The sequence below is a fragment of the Mercenaria mercenaria genome, chromosome 11, assembly GCF_021730395.1.
Source record: "Mercenaria mercenaria strain notata chromosome 11, MADL_Memer_1, whole genome shotgun sequence".
NCBI lineage: Eukaryota > Metazoa > Mollusca > Bivalvia > Venerida > Veneridae > Mercenaria > Mercenaria mercenaria.
Genome location: NC_069371.1, coordinates 36,201,458 through 36,217,300, shown reverse-complemented (window position 1 = coordinate 36,217,300; position 15,843 = coordinate 36,201,458). Strand labels below are relative to the sequence as shown.

Here is a 15,843-nt window from a genome sequence, read left to right as displayed (position 1 = left end):
GATCATTACAGAAGTGAATTTGACTTCAGCATACATCTGTATTAGATATTTAACTTCCGTTTTAATAGCGAAGTATAATAAAATATCTAAAAAATAATGATTTCATTTATTTTCCTTTTGCGCATTTTCCACCAACACATCAACACATCTATGAAGATATTTTAACGCAAGTGTAGTTAGTAAAGTTGATACTTTTAAATGGATGAAAAGAATCTTTTGTGTGTGTGTGACGGGTGTGTGTGTGTGTGTGTGGGGGGGGGGGGGGGGGGGGGGGGGTGAAAGGGTTCTATTTATAAGCTATCACTTAAAGTGATATCGCATTAAGTAAGTTATTGTTACTTTTATTCCGTTGTGCAATAAAACAACGGAACAACATCCTATACTTGCTCCTAAGTATTAAAGATGTGTCAAATCACTTAATGATTAATTCACTACTGTAACTGTCACGTGCAGGTGCTTGTTGCATGAAACCTTTTGATCATGGCATCATTTGATGTAAAAAGGTAAATGCTTTTATATTTTCTGGTGGTAATTTTCATATTTTTTTTGCTAAAAACGATTTATATATAGAACAAAACGCTTGTTGAATTTTCTGCAACTTGTAAGTGATCAGTTTATTTCCAAAGGGATATATAATTTTATCTTGTCATTACAGAATTTGAAAAAGCGCTTTACTGACGAAGAAAATCAATAATATCTATTAATTGCATGTACTTAAAATTGGGCTTTGCTGTACTGCTCAAAAAAGAATTAACAAAAGGGTCATAGTGGCCATGGATCGCTCACCTGTGGTTCACTGGAAGAGGGTAACGCGAGGTAAATAACTGAAATTATTTCGAAATAGGGCCAGTCTGACATGGTTTTATAATTTCTACTTAGTAAATACGGACGGTTAATATGTATGCGTGCGCGCGGACGTGTATTGAGCGGGGGTGGGGGAGGGGCAATGATGACACAATTCACTAAGACACAATATCAAGAATTTGTAAACAATAAGAGGGGCGGGGGAGATGATGGCGTGGTATTAAGATATAATATTTATAAATCTGATAAACTGAAATTAGAACCCACAAAGACAAACACTATGCCCACGTTTTATGTCAATCAGGCAGATCATTCATCCTGTCTTTCAACTAAACGACCTGCTGACGTAGTTTTTACCCAAGTGACCCAGTCATAAATCTATCTCAGATTTTAAACAGATGAGCATTCTGTCCAAGTCTGAAAGTGTGGTATTTTAAATGTTTATAAGATCTTTCTATGATTTCATCCTCGTAACCTTGTTTTTGACCTACATAATCGAGTTTTACAAATATTCTGACAAAGTTTTATGGAGATCAAGAAGAAAATTTGGCCTCCTCTGTGTAAACAAAGTTGTTTCAAACGTAACCTAGATCTTATGAAGACAAACAATCAGACAAAGTTTCATGTAGATGAGGTTGTCCTTAGAATATATCAGTCTTTCTTATTTACTGACATAGTAACCTAATTTTTGAATTTTGAACCTAAATGACTCAGTAAAGAATTCTATCGAGATTTTATAGAGTAACATTCCTCCTAACCAAGTTTCATTAAAATTGGCCTAAAATTAAGACCTCTAGAGAGTTAGCAGTCAAATTGTTGACGGCCGACGAAGATAGACGCAAGCTCACCCGGAGCATTTTGTGCTCAGATGAGCTAAAATAAACATACTTTACGGGAAAGTAGACACAGCTGCAACAGAAATCAAAGTTGAACGAAAAAAATGACAAGTTCTCTTATGTTAAGATAAAATCCGATGGATGTTCGGACATTTCCGATGTTAAAGCCGAAACTCGCAGAGGACACCGATTTCAATAATAATTTTGTTCCTTTGTATGTATAAGAAAGACTAAAGGTACATATATATTGAATGTCAGATATATGAATGGTATGTCAAAAAGTAAAAACGTTATGAAAACTTTTTGAAAACCCATCGCTTATCATGTGATAAAAATCTCATACCCTCAAAGTGGTAAAAATCTCATACTATCAAGAATTCTAATTATATCAAAAATAATTAATAGACCATTGAGACAATTTACACCCATCATATGCATTTAAACTTCAGCAGATTTATGATCCAGTTGTTATATATGAACCTGCGGCGGCTCTGACATTCTTGTTACAAATATCATACGACAATCGCCGTTATTCGCAGAAGACTATTTTTTGTGTGAATTTCACTGTTATGACAATCCACGAAATTAAATCCTAACGAAAAATTCCGCCTATTTACAATGTAACATCATACTTTTATATACATATCTCAATAAATCAGACTTTTGAATGAAAAGGTGAAGTATTTTAACGGCAACAAAGACTTCTTTTTTATTTGTCAGCGAAAATACAGGCACATAATAGTAGGATTAAGTAAGTATATTTCTCCTGGATATATGTCAAACGCAATTCATTTCGGTGCGTCGAACTTTGTCCTGTTTGTTTCCATAGGGTCGTTCAACTTTAAGACAAAGCGAACATTTGTTTCACACAACAAAGATATAGTTTTGTCCGAAGTTCGCTTTTGGGCAATTTGTGGAATGTTCTGTACTAATGACCTGACCTAAAATGCTACAAAAAGCCGTTTAAAAGATTATACGTTTGCTTTCATGGAAAAGACAAAATACGCTTAATTTCTGGGCCGTGTCTTTGTTTCGCGTTTAAGCTTATTTAACATGTACTTGCGTTGAGTCGTGGCGTTCCGGCGATTAAGTTAACCTTACAGTATTTCATGTAAGCGCCGACTTTTCACAGTATGAATTTTACATCTTCCCTATTTCGCTCAAAGCCTGATTAGGAATAAATTAGGACAAACCGCTAATAATGTCACGAGGAAAAGTGGCATCGCTGGTCGCCGGCTCTAAAAATATTCTGATTATAGCTTTCAAATCTGGGTTAATTCAATCATTAACATATGGGATTTTAACACAATCGAGAGTGTTTCAACAGGGAACTGTGCACCGATGTCATCAAAATCGTAACTCGGGTTCGAATACTGGCCAGTACCTCTGTTTAACCAGAAGCCGGAAACTATTTCCCGTTGGTCCAAAGGTGATCTGTGCTGGTCTGTAACCTTTCCGCTATTCTAGCCTCCTCCCAGTATCGTTGCCCTATAACTTAAAAAGTTAAATAACCGTTTACGTTTTCGTTTTGTACCTAATGTTTACATTTCAAAAATCTTCAAATATTGCCACAATACACACAGTGACCTTTACATGATTCAGACTAGCTGTAGTTTAATTTTAAAGGTACTGTATCATATTAACCCTTACCCTGCTAAATATCTAAAATGGACCGGTCCATCATTCAATTTGGGCCATACCACTTATTATTCAAAGGGGTGTTCACTGTAAAATTACTGACTGAATAGCGAACAGTGCAGACCATGATTAGACTGCACGGATGATGATCTTGGTCTGCACTGGTCGCAAAGGCAGAATCATTTGCCACCAGCAGGCTAAGGGTTAATCTAAAAGCTCTTAAAACATTAAATTTTGTAAAATGGGTACTGTTGAATTGTCTTTCAAGCTATCTTCATACTGGACACGATTGATTCTATCTTTGCGACCAGTGCAGATCATGATAAGCCTGCACATCCGTACAGTCTGATCATGACCTGCACTGTTCGCCATTCAGTCAGTATCGTTTTGGTACGCACCACTTTTAACAGTACCATCGGCTGTTAAAAGCGGTGCTTACCAAAATGATCTTGTCTGAATGGCGAAAAGTGCAGGTCTTGATCAGACTGCATGGATGTGCAGGTAGATCAAGATTTACACTGGTCGCAAAGGCAATCGTGTCCAGCATGATAAGGGTTATATCAATATAAAATGTGGCCTCTAAAACAACGTTTTTCTTTTCAATTTTTATGATATACAGTTTAAACAGACATGCATTCTTAAGGTTTTATGAAGATCATGCAGACAATGTGGCCTCTACAATGACAATAAGGTTTTCTGTTATTTTGATCCAGTAACCTAGTTTTTGTACCTTTATAGGTTGCCCAGTTTTGTACATACAGACATACAGACATGAAGTCTTACATATGTTTATAAACATTAGGCAGAAAATGTGGCTTCTAGAATGTTAGCAAGACCTTTTCTATGATTGGACAAATTGACCTCGTTTTTGACCAATGGTAAACCAGTTTTAACACTGACATAGACTTCACAGAGGCAAATATTCTGACAACGTTTTATGAAGATCAAGTGAAAATGTATTAATCGACCTGAACTCATCCTAGATGTTATAGAGATTAACATTTTGACAAAGTTTCATGAAGATTGGGCCTTAAAAGTAAAATTGTTGACTACTCACGACAGACGACTTTGTGCTCAGGTGAGCTAAAAATTTTAAGCCTGATAAAGTTAAGGGAAAGGTCTCTGCCGCCTACTTATATGTGCATAAAGGTATAGGAAAAATGTCTCGATGCATGACTGTGTTAACCTATTTTGCAGGTAATATAGATACAGATTACTTTTCTATTACACCGAAATACCTCGAGTAGAATTAAGAGATTGACATTCTATAAACAGGTTGTTTCCCTTGAGTAAAGAGGGTTTGTAGTAAGTATCTATACTATTTCTGTGAGAAAAAAATATGAGTCCCTTTCCCTCTCAGTATGCACATGTATAAAAATACAATTTCCATGTTAATAGTTTTTATTTTCTTGATATAAGCTGGTCTACCTACTTTATAACACGTTTCATATAATTACATAACAAAGCAAAAAATAGCTTGAAAATGTAGTGCTTAATGATATAGGGAAAATGCGTTTAAATATTGAACATTGCACTGTTATCAAAACAAAAATGTTAATCACTTTATCATCATATGAGCTATAGACCTTTAAAACATTACCCTACATCAGACTCTTTAGTTTATGTACAGTCACACTGAATCATTCAGCATGCGTGACCATCGTGGAATGTTATAATTGCGAGACCGTACAAATTATTTCGTACGGTATACATTACTAGCTACAGGGGCGTAGTATATATAAAATATCTCAAACATATGTGCGTAGGAACGTTTTTCAGTATATCTAGGCCCCCAAAAACACTTATTTCTGAAAATTATGTGCATGCCCGTGCCTACATTGCTCACGGGGAGCTCCCTGAGCGAGCTACTAGAACATACACGAGTTAAACATTTTTATGACCTTATAATTACACAGGTAATAACTGACCAAAGCAGAATAGAAATGAGCAGAAAAGTTCTTATTATTACGCATTGTCATGTATCCCATATTTTCAGTGAAATACTGAAATATAAGTATTAATTACGACTGAAACTTACGTGTGGAGAAATAAATTTTTTCTACCTAAATGAATAATATTTGAGCCATGCCATGAGAAAACCAACATAGTGGGTTTGCGACCAGCATGGATCCAAACCAGCCTGCGCATCCGCGCAGTCTGGTCAGGACCCATGCTGTTCGTTTTCAAAGCCTATTGCAATTAGAGAAACCATTAGCGAACAGCATGCATCCTGACCAGACTGCGCGGATGCGCAGGCTGGTCTGGATCCATGCTGGCGCAAAGCCACTATGTTGGTTTTCCCATGGAGTGGCTCATTTAAAGAAATCACTTATTCAAAGCTACAACCTGGTATATTTCGGTTAAATATATGAACAACAAATATTGATATACTATAACTGTACACCAATTAACTCGACAAGAATTCCTTATATGGTATAACACATGTTATTTCAAGAGAAACTACAAATGAGAAAAAAGAATTGTATTTAATCCGTAGTGAATGATGCATTATCAGATATCTATATTTCATCCAATTAATTCCAATTTTGTTGTCCTTTTTGGTTACCAGTTAAATGAAACGATCTAACGGGGGAGATTTTTTTTATTTATCGCAGATCTGTATAAATGTCCCTTGCAGGGGAATGCGGCTATAGTTCGACACCAAGAAACAAGAAAAAGGGCCTTGTTTGATTAATGTTTTATCCAGAAATTCAACAAAATTATAAAAATCTGCATAAAGGCAGAGTGTTGGATTTCATCAGTCAACAGTGTTGCTATAACTCAAAATGGAAAGGGACCATTGTGCAAAATTTTATTTAACAGAGCATATTAACACTGCTCTTCCTCTACCCCTATCTATTAATCCCCCTCTTACTCAGTAGTCCTTTTGGCTTACATTCAGTAACGAAAAACATACCGACCATGTTTCGTGTAAACCTGATTGATAGCAAACTAGGCCTCTAGACTCGTAACTAAGTCTTTCTATGATTTGACCTAATTTTTTTCCATAAATGACCCAATGACTTGATCTATATATTAATATTACACATTTTCATGAATACCAGGTCCCTAATGTGCTTACAAATTTGTTCCATGATTTAACTTAATGCCATAGTATTTTGTTCCCAGATCTCATAGTTTCAAACGTAACCGAAAAAACAACAAAATCTAACATAATTTCATTAAAATCATGTATCTGATATGACTGCTGGTATGTTAGAAATGTACTTCTATTATTTGACTTAGTGGTCTTGTTTTGACCATAACTGATCATTGATGCAAACATGCTGCACCAAGTTTATGGTCATCAGGTACTAAATGTAAACATGGTTTTTCTATGAAATGACCTAGTGACCTAGTTTTTTATCCGAGATTTTATTTAGGTAAACATTGTAACCAAATATCATAACGATTGGGCCACAATGGTGACCTCCGGAGTGGTAACAGCGAAACTGCTGGCAACTGCGCATGACGGACACAGGGCTATCTCTATCACAACAGCAAACCTTGATTACTTTGTGATTAGGTGAGCTAAAATACATTTTGTGTCCATGATGACTTGAAAACAATATGGCGTATTCAAAATATCCCTTTTACAGCAGTTGGATATATATGTCCATCCCTAATGCATTTATAAAATGCAATATCACGTTAGCGAGAGATTAAAGAGGTATTGTACATCCTGTTTAAAACCGAGGAAATAATGGTACTTTCACATCACAAGGAGGTGTTTTAACAATAAATACTTTAAAAGTTATGATCGTTACGCCAGACACTTCAAACTGATCACTTCTACAATAAACTATACCATTTTTTTTTGTAAATGTGTGTGTTTAAGTTTATCAATAGTTATTATTACATGTTTTAAGGAGGTTTAAAAAAAAAAGAAGTTAACTTCGCATGTTGACTGTCCCCTAAATTCATAACCAGTACCCGAGTTTATGGAAAAAACTTTTCAGGAATATCGAACCTACGACCTTCGGATCTGGAGACCGACGCTCTATCCCTGTACCATTAAAATAACGAGAGGGATTTCTTATAATTAGCAAAATGGCACCCACCCACTTCTGTAAGCCATAAGGAACAATGAACGTTAGAAAAATACATAAATGAGCCGCGCCATGAGAAAACCAACATAGTACATTTCCGACCAGCATTGATCCAGACCAGCCTACGCATCCGCGCAGTCTGGTCAGGATCCATGCTGTTCGCTAACAGTTTCTCTAATTGCAAAAGGCTTTGAAAGCGAACAGCATGGATCCTGACCAGACTGCGCGGATGCGCAGGCTGGTCTGGATCCATGTTGGTCGCAAATGCACTATGTTGGTTTTATCATGGTGCGGCTCATATAAGTTTAGTTAGCGACATACATTATTTGTAAAATGTGTCCAAGCGGAGTTGCTTAAGTCCACATATTTATTTGACAATGTAAAAGTTTAAATATTCAAAACTGCAAAGCTGTTTAAATTTTAGATTAAACCAACATAATCAGCTTTTCAGAAGATTGAAACAAACATGCCCTTAACCTATAGGTCATTTTAAGTGCAGTTAGAAACAAAATACTTTGACATCCCGTTTATTTACAGCAGTAGGGGTTGCAAAAGGGGCCATTGATTAGATAAAGATGTCTTTTTTGTCTGTAATCGTGTGTATATTTTTTAAACACATTGAAGGATTTCTAAAAGCCCGTTGAACTGAATAGGGTAAAAGAAAAGAAGCTTACAAGACGATGGTTTCATACATGTGTACAATCCCAAAATAATTAACATGTTTTGCTACAAGATGACGCTTTCAAGAAAAAAATGCGTTTTTAATGAACAAAGTGTATACTGTACATTATGAAAAACAAAACATTAAAGGAATTGTTTTTTACAGCTGTATGTTAAAAAGATTTAAGAGTGTCGCTCAACATCTGTATATTTCAACATTGATCTTCATCCGTAACATCTCTAAACAGGGGCAGACTATATTGTGTAATAAAGCTCGGGCCACTGAACCAGTGATACGTATAAATGGTATACATACTTAACAAAACGTCCCATGTACGAATGTAATTTTGTCAATCTTTTGTGGGTTTATGGGCAACATAAAATACGAGTGGGATGATGCTCTTCGTTTCAAGATTCGTCTTAAGGAAGGATTAGGTTTTCACTAGCTTTCAGACTGTTTATAGGTTGGGGGTAAATCGTAGTGATAAACAAATGGTAGAGCGTCCGCTTCAAGTGCGGGAGGTCGTGGGTTCGATCCCCAATCGCGTCATACCGAAGACGTGAAAAACGGTACCAGTAGCTCCCTTGCTTGGCGCTCAGCATTAAAAGGGAAACTGGCCTCTTCTCACATACCCTCGTGGCGATGGATTCCATCAGGAATGAGGTGTCGGGAATGATTAATATATGTTGTAGAACTTCCTTCACAATCTACCTAAAATAAATTATGTATAAAGTAACAGAGGTGGGTATAGCGTAAAATGAGGACATGACTGTTCTAATTAGAATATCTTAAAATTGTTTGTTAGTCAAGTTCGAGTCTACATCATGCAGATAAGGGAAAATGGACGTGCGAGAGGGCGGGGGTGGAGGAAGGGGTGTATTATCTTATATATTCACTTACTTTTCTAGAATATATCGGATAAACACTAGACCAATGCCAAATACTAGTGCCCACTGAATGTCCCATATCTGCGGTAAATATATCTTAGACCCGGCTCGATTTTCTAAATCCTGCCATCCATACTTGTGCCCGGATATATTTTTCGGGAACCACCACTTCTCATTCCAGATCAAGGAATAAACTGTGTTCAAAACCATTCCCTAAGTTATCCTGTAACGTGAAATTACAAATCGTTTTAAACAAAGTTTGCTATTTTCATTACGTCAAGATTTGCATTATGTTATAATAAACAAGATTAAAATTGTCCGAAATGTATAACACGTCCAATTATTTAATCCTCTTACTGAAAATAACCTTCCTATCACCCTCCGTAGAGTATATAATCACCGAGACCGGACACCGGCCGATAGTCTAGTAATGACTAGTATGCATTTAGTTAGATATGTAGCTCACACTACAAGTACAAGGAAAATTATAAACAGAATCAATTAAACAGGAAGATAAACTGCCAAGGTTAACACTGCATTCTTCACTTAGTATTCAAATGAATATCGATTAACTAAAAAAAGACTACTCTATATTACACAAAAAATATATTTTCTTACCTGTTTTCCGCGTTTTAGCACGATAAATGATGCATTTAGTCAACTACTTGTGATTTACAAATACAATGAATCATGGCGATATATATTTATATTTAAGATAAAAATAGCAACTCAACAGCCATTAGCCATATCCTACTTTCCCTATACTCAATAATATCCTGTGCTGAATGATATTAAACTTTGACGTATTTCTTACAAGTCATAAAACTACTCTTCGTAACCAAATCAAAGTATATGTGTTTGTCATAGACTCATAAGATGAAAGAAAATCGAGCCGCATCTTTGAAACTATTTTAAACGTGTTGTGAATTTATGTTGAGACGCATGTATTCGATATTGTCTGGATCACGAGAGATGCTTGCGCTGTTAATCGATAACCACGAGTGATCGGCTGCTCTGGTTCAGAGTGTAAGACGATAAATATTTCTTCCCAGTTTTCTTTTACTTACACCAAGAAAGTCAAATGCATTGATTTACTCAAATGCTCTTTTATTAATTATCATTACTATTATTATTTTATTTTCATTGCAGATCACGAGCCCGTTTTACGAAGCATTTTTAAGACCAAGTAAAGACTAAGGTGAAATGTGTTTCAAATTTGGCCATTCTTACATTGTAGAGCTTTAATAGTACAAAACGGTGATAGTTATGTCGCGAAAATCGTTTAAAATGATATTAAGTTAAATCCTATGAATGAAATATGTTTTAAAAGTCCGTTAAGACAGATCTAAGGACGAAAATTATGAAATTTCGTGAAACAGTCTATTTGTGCATATTTGAATTGATAGCTGTTTGTTTATAAATGATTCTCTTTTTATATTCACATCCATTCTGCTTATATCCATGTCTCTCGTTTTTGGTTGCGGGTTTATCCCGCTACCAAAGTTAAAGTGTATTTCTGACAATCATAGCATCTTTATTTCATTCCGAATCACATCCAGAGATCTATCAATGATACGGTATTCCAGCCCATAGTTACACCACAAGCTGGGCCAGGCAGAGTTCATTTTAGATATGAGGCACATTAAATTTGTATTTGTTTCTCATTCATGTATATTAATACACTGCATTTAAAAAGAAAATAAATATACCAAAAACCCGCAGCCATCAGACATTTCATTTGTACTTGCTCGCGCAAATATGTATGTGCATTGCAAAAATGGGCGTGCACACGTATGTATACGAGGAATTTGAATCATTAGCTTTCACTTGTATATTCATAGTGCATGGTATATGTATGAGCACGCTAATATATGCGTGCATGTGTAAAATATACGTGCGCGTGTAAACTTGTAGGTGCAGCTAAATTATATACGTCCGCTTACAAATCCATACATTTATGAATTAACATGCGCATAGGTTATATATATATTTATATGACCACGTATAATTTCACAAGTGCACGTGTAATTACTAGTTCATTCATGTACATGTAGGCGTGCATCTACTACATCTTTATGCGTGCATGTTTATATTTACGCGTGCAAGCATGCCTTGATACGTGCACTGATATATTTTGAAATATGCGCACAAATCCAAATGTATGATTAGTTTTGTACGTAACCATATTTTCCACAAAACATTAACCTGGTACGGTTCTAGATTTCTCCACATAACGACATCGTCTTGGACGTCTTACGGTCTTTAAATGCTGTAGACACAGCTATTGTAAGTATTCAAAAACCGTACCAGACAGTTTTGGTGAATATATTGAGGGAAAATTGTTGATATTCGATTTTGAGTATTTGAAAATTTAGAGGGTTTTGAAAATCGCACGCCGCTGTTAAAGAAGACATTAAAGAAGACATTCCTTTAATAAGACAGTGGCATTTTTCCGCCGAAGTTAGCTGGAGTATATGAAACTTCACTTTTTGTCCCTGCATAAGTCATTACATCTGATATACGTATATAAAACATGATTAAATATTTTCTACCCTGTTTTGCAGACAGCAGAGTATCAGATGGTACCTAACGACAACAAAACTACTGCTCAAGTACAAAACTGATGATGATTATGGCCCGGTCAATATCTTGAAATATTTAGGACACCTCTGTTAAAAGTGTATTAATGTTTTCATTACTAAAAGGTAATTCTAAATCAGTGTGTGAATACATGTAGCTATAAAATGGCAGATGTGAATATTTGGCTACACCTAGATCCATCAATTTTGTGAATTATTATTTTTGAAGTCCGATTTGAACTTAAGGTGGCTGGTGAGCGAGTTATTCGAAATGTCGGATCATGCCCCAAATACTCAAAGGTTTTCGTCTGTATTTAATCAGATAAAAAGTTGCAACACTTGTGCGTTATTGTAATATGGCAGTAATGCATGCTTCAAAATGACGCAATAAATTTACATTTTTGGGATCACCAATAGAATAAATGGGTATTTAATTCTCACCCATCTCTTTATTTCGTTATTTCCAATACACGCGATAAAATGTAAAGTCCTGTAAAGCAACGTTTTTGTCACGTTGTGAATTTTAGCAAAAAAAAAAAAAGTCAAGGACACTTACTGTCATTTTCGTACAGAAAACACACGGCTTCGTTCAAATTTTCCTTCATAAATAATGACTCACAAATGCGTTATTTATAGCTACATTAATGTACACATTGATTTCTTTGAGAATTAACTTTCAATAATTAAAACATTAATACTAATACATTTCGAACAAAAGTACCCCGAATATCTAAAAAAATCGAACGAGGCTATAATTCGACACTGCTCCCCTGCCACCGAGCAGCAAAATGACGATAAGTGTTTCTGACCTGTTTTTCTCCTAAAACTCACTCCTTGACAGTCACTTTGCTCAGCAAGGCTTTGCACCCTTAGGGTTAACCTATGTTACAACATGGTGAAATCATATGAAAGTATACAAACGAGTGTAAATAAGAAAAAATGCCCAAGTTTCCTTTATTTTTTTTAGAGGGGCGGGGGTAGGTTCAATTGCCTATTAGTTTTAGAGGGGATTTCAAATGTCTAAATAAATAGTGCCAGTTTGAAGCACACATTACTGCTATATTAAGGACTAAAGCATAAGTGCTGCTACATTTTTCTGATTAAATACAAACGGAAATCTTTGAGTATCTGGGATGTGCTTCAAAAATTCGACAAACCCCGCTCCCTTACCACCTGAAACGCATATCGCTTATCTCACACTAGCAAGTTTTATTTATAGCACCATGTGGCAAATATGGGACATTTCGACAGCGTTGTTTTTGGCGTATTTGCTTAAGAAGATGATTATCAGTACGGACATTACATTTATATTAGAGAACGTCTCCACTGTATTAACAGTAATTCAATTTTCGCAAGGGAAATGTGATTCCGAACGCCTCTTCCGATATGCAAGTTATAGGTACATTTTAAATAGAAGGTGCATGTTAACTCCCTTCCGAGAAATGGTTGATATGGTTTTGGTCATATAGAATTTCCATTTTAATATAGCTCTGATTTTTCTCATACATTTTGAGTCTTGGTTATTCTTGGTAAACTAATTTAATAAAATGTTTTGAAATTCGATATTTTAAGATCTGTATACACCTATATATCTTTTTCTCATCAGTGGTGTCTGCTTTCTTACGACCGTACAAGTTTAAACCTGTAAAAGTTTATTTACAATTTAATCACTAGCTGGTTACTTTCACACGACAGTATTTAAACGTGAAATTGAGACACCTCGAGTTAACAGGATGGGCCAATTTTTGATACGTTTTATATGCACATTTGAATACAATTGCCGTGGGAAATCTTATTTGATCGTTTGATGAATTAAATACAAAGGATACTAGACTTATACTGAATACTCCACATTACGTTTTATAACAAGAGGCACATGTCGGGCCTTAGTCGCTAACATGAGGACGAGCTTGACCTTTAGACCTTGCTTCTGACTTAGTCTGGAGAACATTCATTAGAGAGATCTTAAAAGCCATTACAAGCTTGTTGTACGTTTTGCTGCGATGGTCCCTACATGCACAACCATTAGTGCAAACTTAAGAGAGGTCCAGCCAAACGTTCTAGAAAATTTGTTCAAAACCTTTTCAGAAATGGCAGCCTCTACCTGCTGTCGAGCGGAAACATTTAAATGCAAGGATCCTACAGGCCAAAATTGCTGAAGATCCACCAAATATTTCGTAACAAGAAGTCACTTAGAAACGTTTTTCTGTTTTGAGCTTTGCTTGCTGCTTGACCCTAAAAGGGACCAAGCTGAACCTTTTCAAAAAAATATTTGTTCCATGCTAGGATGCTACTAACCATGTCTGGTGAAATTCTGACCAGTAGTTTGTGAGGAGAAGACGTTTAATTAAAATGTTGATGCAGGACAATGGTCTACGGACGATAGAAAAATTACAGCTGAGCTAAAAAACGAAATGACATCAATATAGTTTAATTTAAAAATATCTAAGTATAATTTCCATCAGATTGTTAGTTTTGTTTTCTAAATCGTTTACGAAGCGACAAAGCCATTTCTGTTATTCATTAGATGAAAAAACCCCAACAAAAAACGACAGACGCTTTATGTATGAACCAGTATCTGATTAATTAGCTACAAATATTGTACCATTGGGTCCAGTAAGCCTTATCCCTCTTTTCAATTAGGCGACAACGGTACGATATGGAACTACAATTTATCAAGCACGGTATTGTTGATATTGATTCTATACAATAAAAGAAGAACAGACAGGGACTTTTCGCTAATGAAAAGAGATTTACTGCAAGGGTATAGAATGTCAGACGTTGCTAAATTATACATCTATATAATTGTTATTGTATGTTCGTTATTGTAAGTCAAAGTTTTGTTATTCATATTGTAAACTGTGTTACTGAATATCTATAGTTCGTTATTCTTATTGTATGCTTGTGACTGTTATTCAATGTTTCGTTATTCTTGTTGTAACACTTGTCATTCCTATTCTATGATATTGTGATTGCTACTATATATATCCTTATTCTTACAGTGGCAGGAGAGCAGTTTCGAATTACGGACCCGGTCAAGTTCTGTCAATTATTTGGGGTACTAGGTGTGTAAATGTTAACGTTTTAATTACTGAAAAAAAAGTGTACAAGCTGTTCTGAAGTTTTGTCATTGTTGCGGGTTTGACGCAACGTCAAATCAGAAAATGTCCTTCAGTAACGACATATTATTTTTTGCGGTTTTGCTGTTCTGTAGTTTAAACATATTTAATTTAAAAAACAGATAAGGAATTTTACAGAAAGCATCGGTTGTCCACGTTCTGATAAAAATAACGAAACATTGAATGACAATCACAAACATAACGTAACAATAACGAAACACTGAGTACGAATATCAAACATACAGTAAGAATAACGAATATTTTATTGTCTTTTGTTGGGTTTAACGTCGCACCGACACAGATAAAGGTCATATGGCGACTTTCCAGCTTAGATGGTGGCGGAAGACTCCGGGTGCTCCGCTGTGCATTATTTCATCACAGGCGGCCACCTCGGTAGAACCAACGACATTCCGTAAGCCAGCTGGGTGGCTTCCTCACATGAAGAATTCAACGCCCTTAGAAAGGCTTGAAGCCACATCGATGAGGGGCAAATGATTCAAAGTCAGAGACCCACTCGGCCACGGAGGCCTCAACGAAACATTGAATGACATTCACAAACATACAGTAAGAATAACGAAATTTTGAATATGAATATCATGCATATAATAAGAATATTAGAAACATTGAAAAATACAATAATAGTAACATAAAGCAACGTTTGGCATGCTTTATATAGAACTGATTTGCGAAAATCCTTTGAATAGAAATTTTAGTGAGTGTTGAACTACAGAAATTTGTTTAACTTAATGAATTTGTTATTTAACATCTGGGCAAAATTTAAATCATGCGTTTTTAAAGTCCTTTAAGAGATCCTTGTATACAACTTGATGTAACTTAGAGATACATGCTATAAATATACAGAAGGGCTGTTATTTCAAGCGCATAATTTGACTTCCCGCATGGTAGTCGAGAATCTTGGCGGGCTTTCAGACCATTTCAAGGCGGTTGTCAGAATAATTTGTATATCTAATATATTGATAACGTAACACATAAGCACAGGTAGTGCTTGACTCCCTTTTCAGGTTGTCATAGCTATATAATGATTGTCAAATTGCTTTAAATAATAGAAATTGGGTCATTTGTAGTTGATTTGGGTTCATTATGTGGATAGCTGGGTCCCAGCATCACACATTATGTCATATACAAAAGTTAAAAGGAACCAGATATTTGATAGAGCAAGTACTCGTTGTAAAACGCTATGTTTAAATTTGGACCAATCAGAAACAAGTTCTAAAAATAGCACGTCTGCTAAGGTATAAATAGGTAGATG

At 35.6% G+C, this 15,843-nt stretch overlaps 1 protein-coding gene across 3 annotated transcripts in view; it reads right to left on the bottom strand.

The window, feature by feature from the left end:
• Window positions 1-9,856, bottom strand: part of LOC123532589 (ceramide synthase 2-like) — a 41,073-nt gene extending 31,217 nt beyond the window's left edge. Inside the window, exons 1-2 of one of the 3 annotated variants that reach the window (XM_045314051.2) lie at window positions 9,494-9,856; window positions 8,889-9,098 (exon numbers count right to left, since the gene is read on the bottom strand). In XM_045314051.2, the coding sequence (XP_045169986.2) occupies window positions 8,889-9,085 (197 nt within the window). In that variant the 5' untranslated portion in view covers window positions 9,086-9,098; window positions 9,494-9,856. Of the gene's footprint in view, window positions 1-8,888; window positions 9,099-9,232; window positions 9,360-9,493 lie in introns of those variants that run through there. The other 2 variants (XM_045314049.2, XM_045314050.2) reach the window with 2 other exon arrangements.
• Window positions 9,857-15,843: the final 5,987 nt, after the last annotated feature.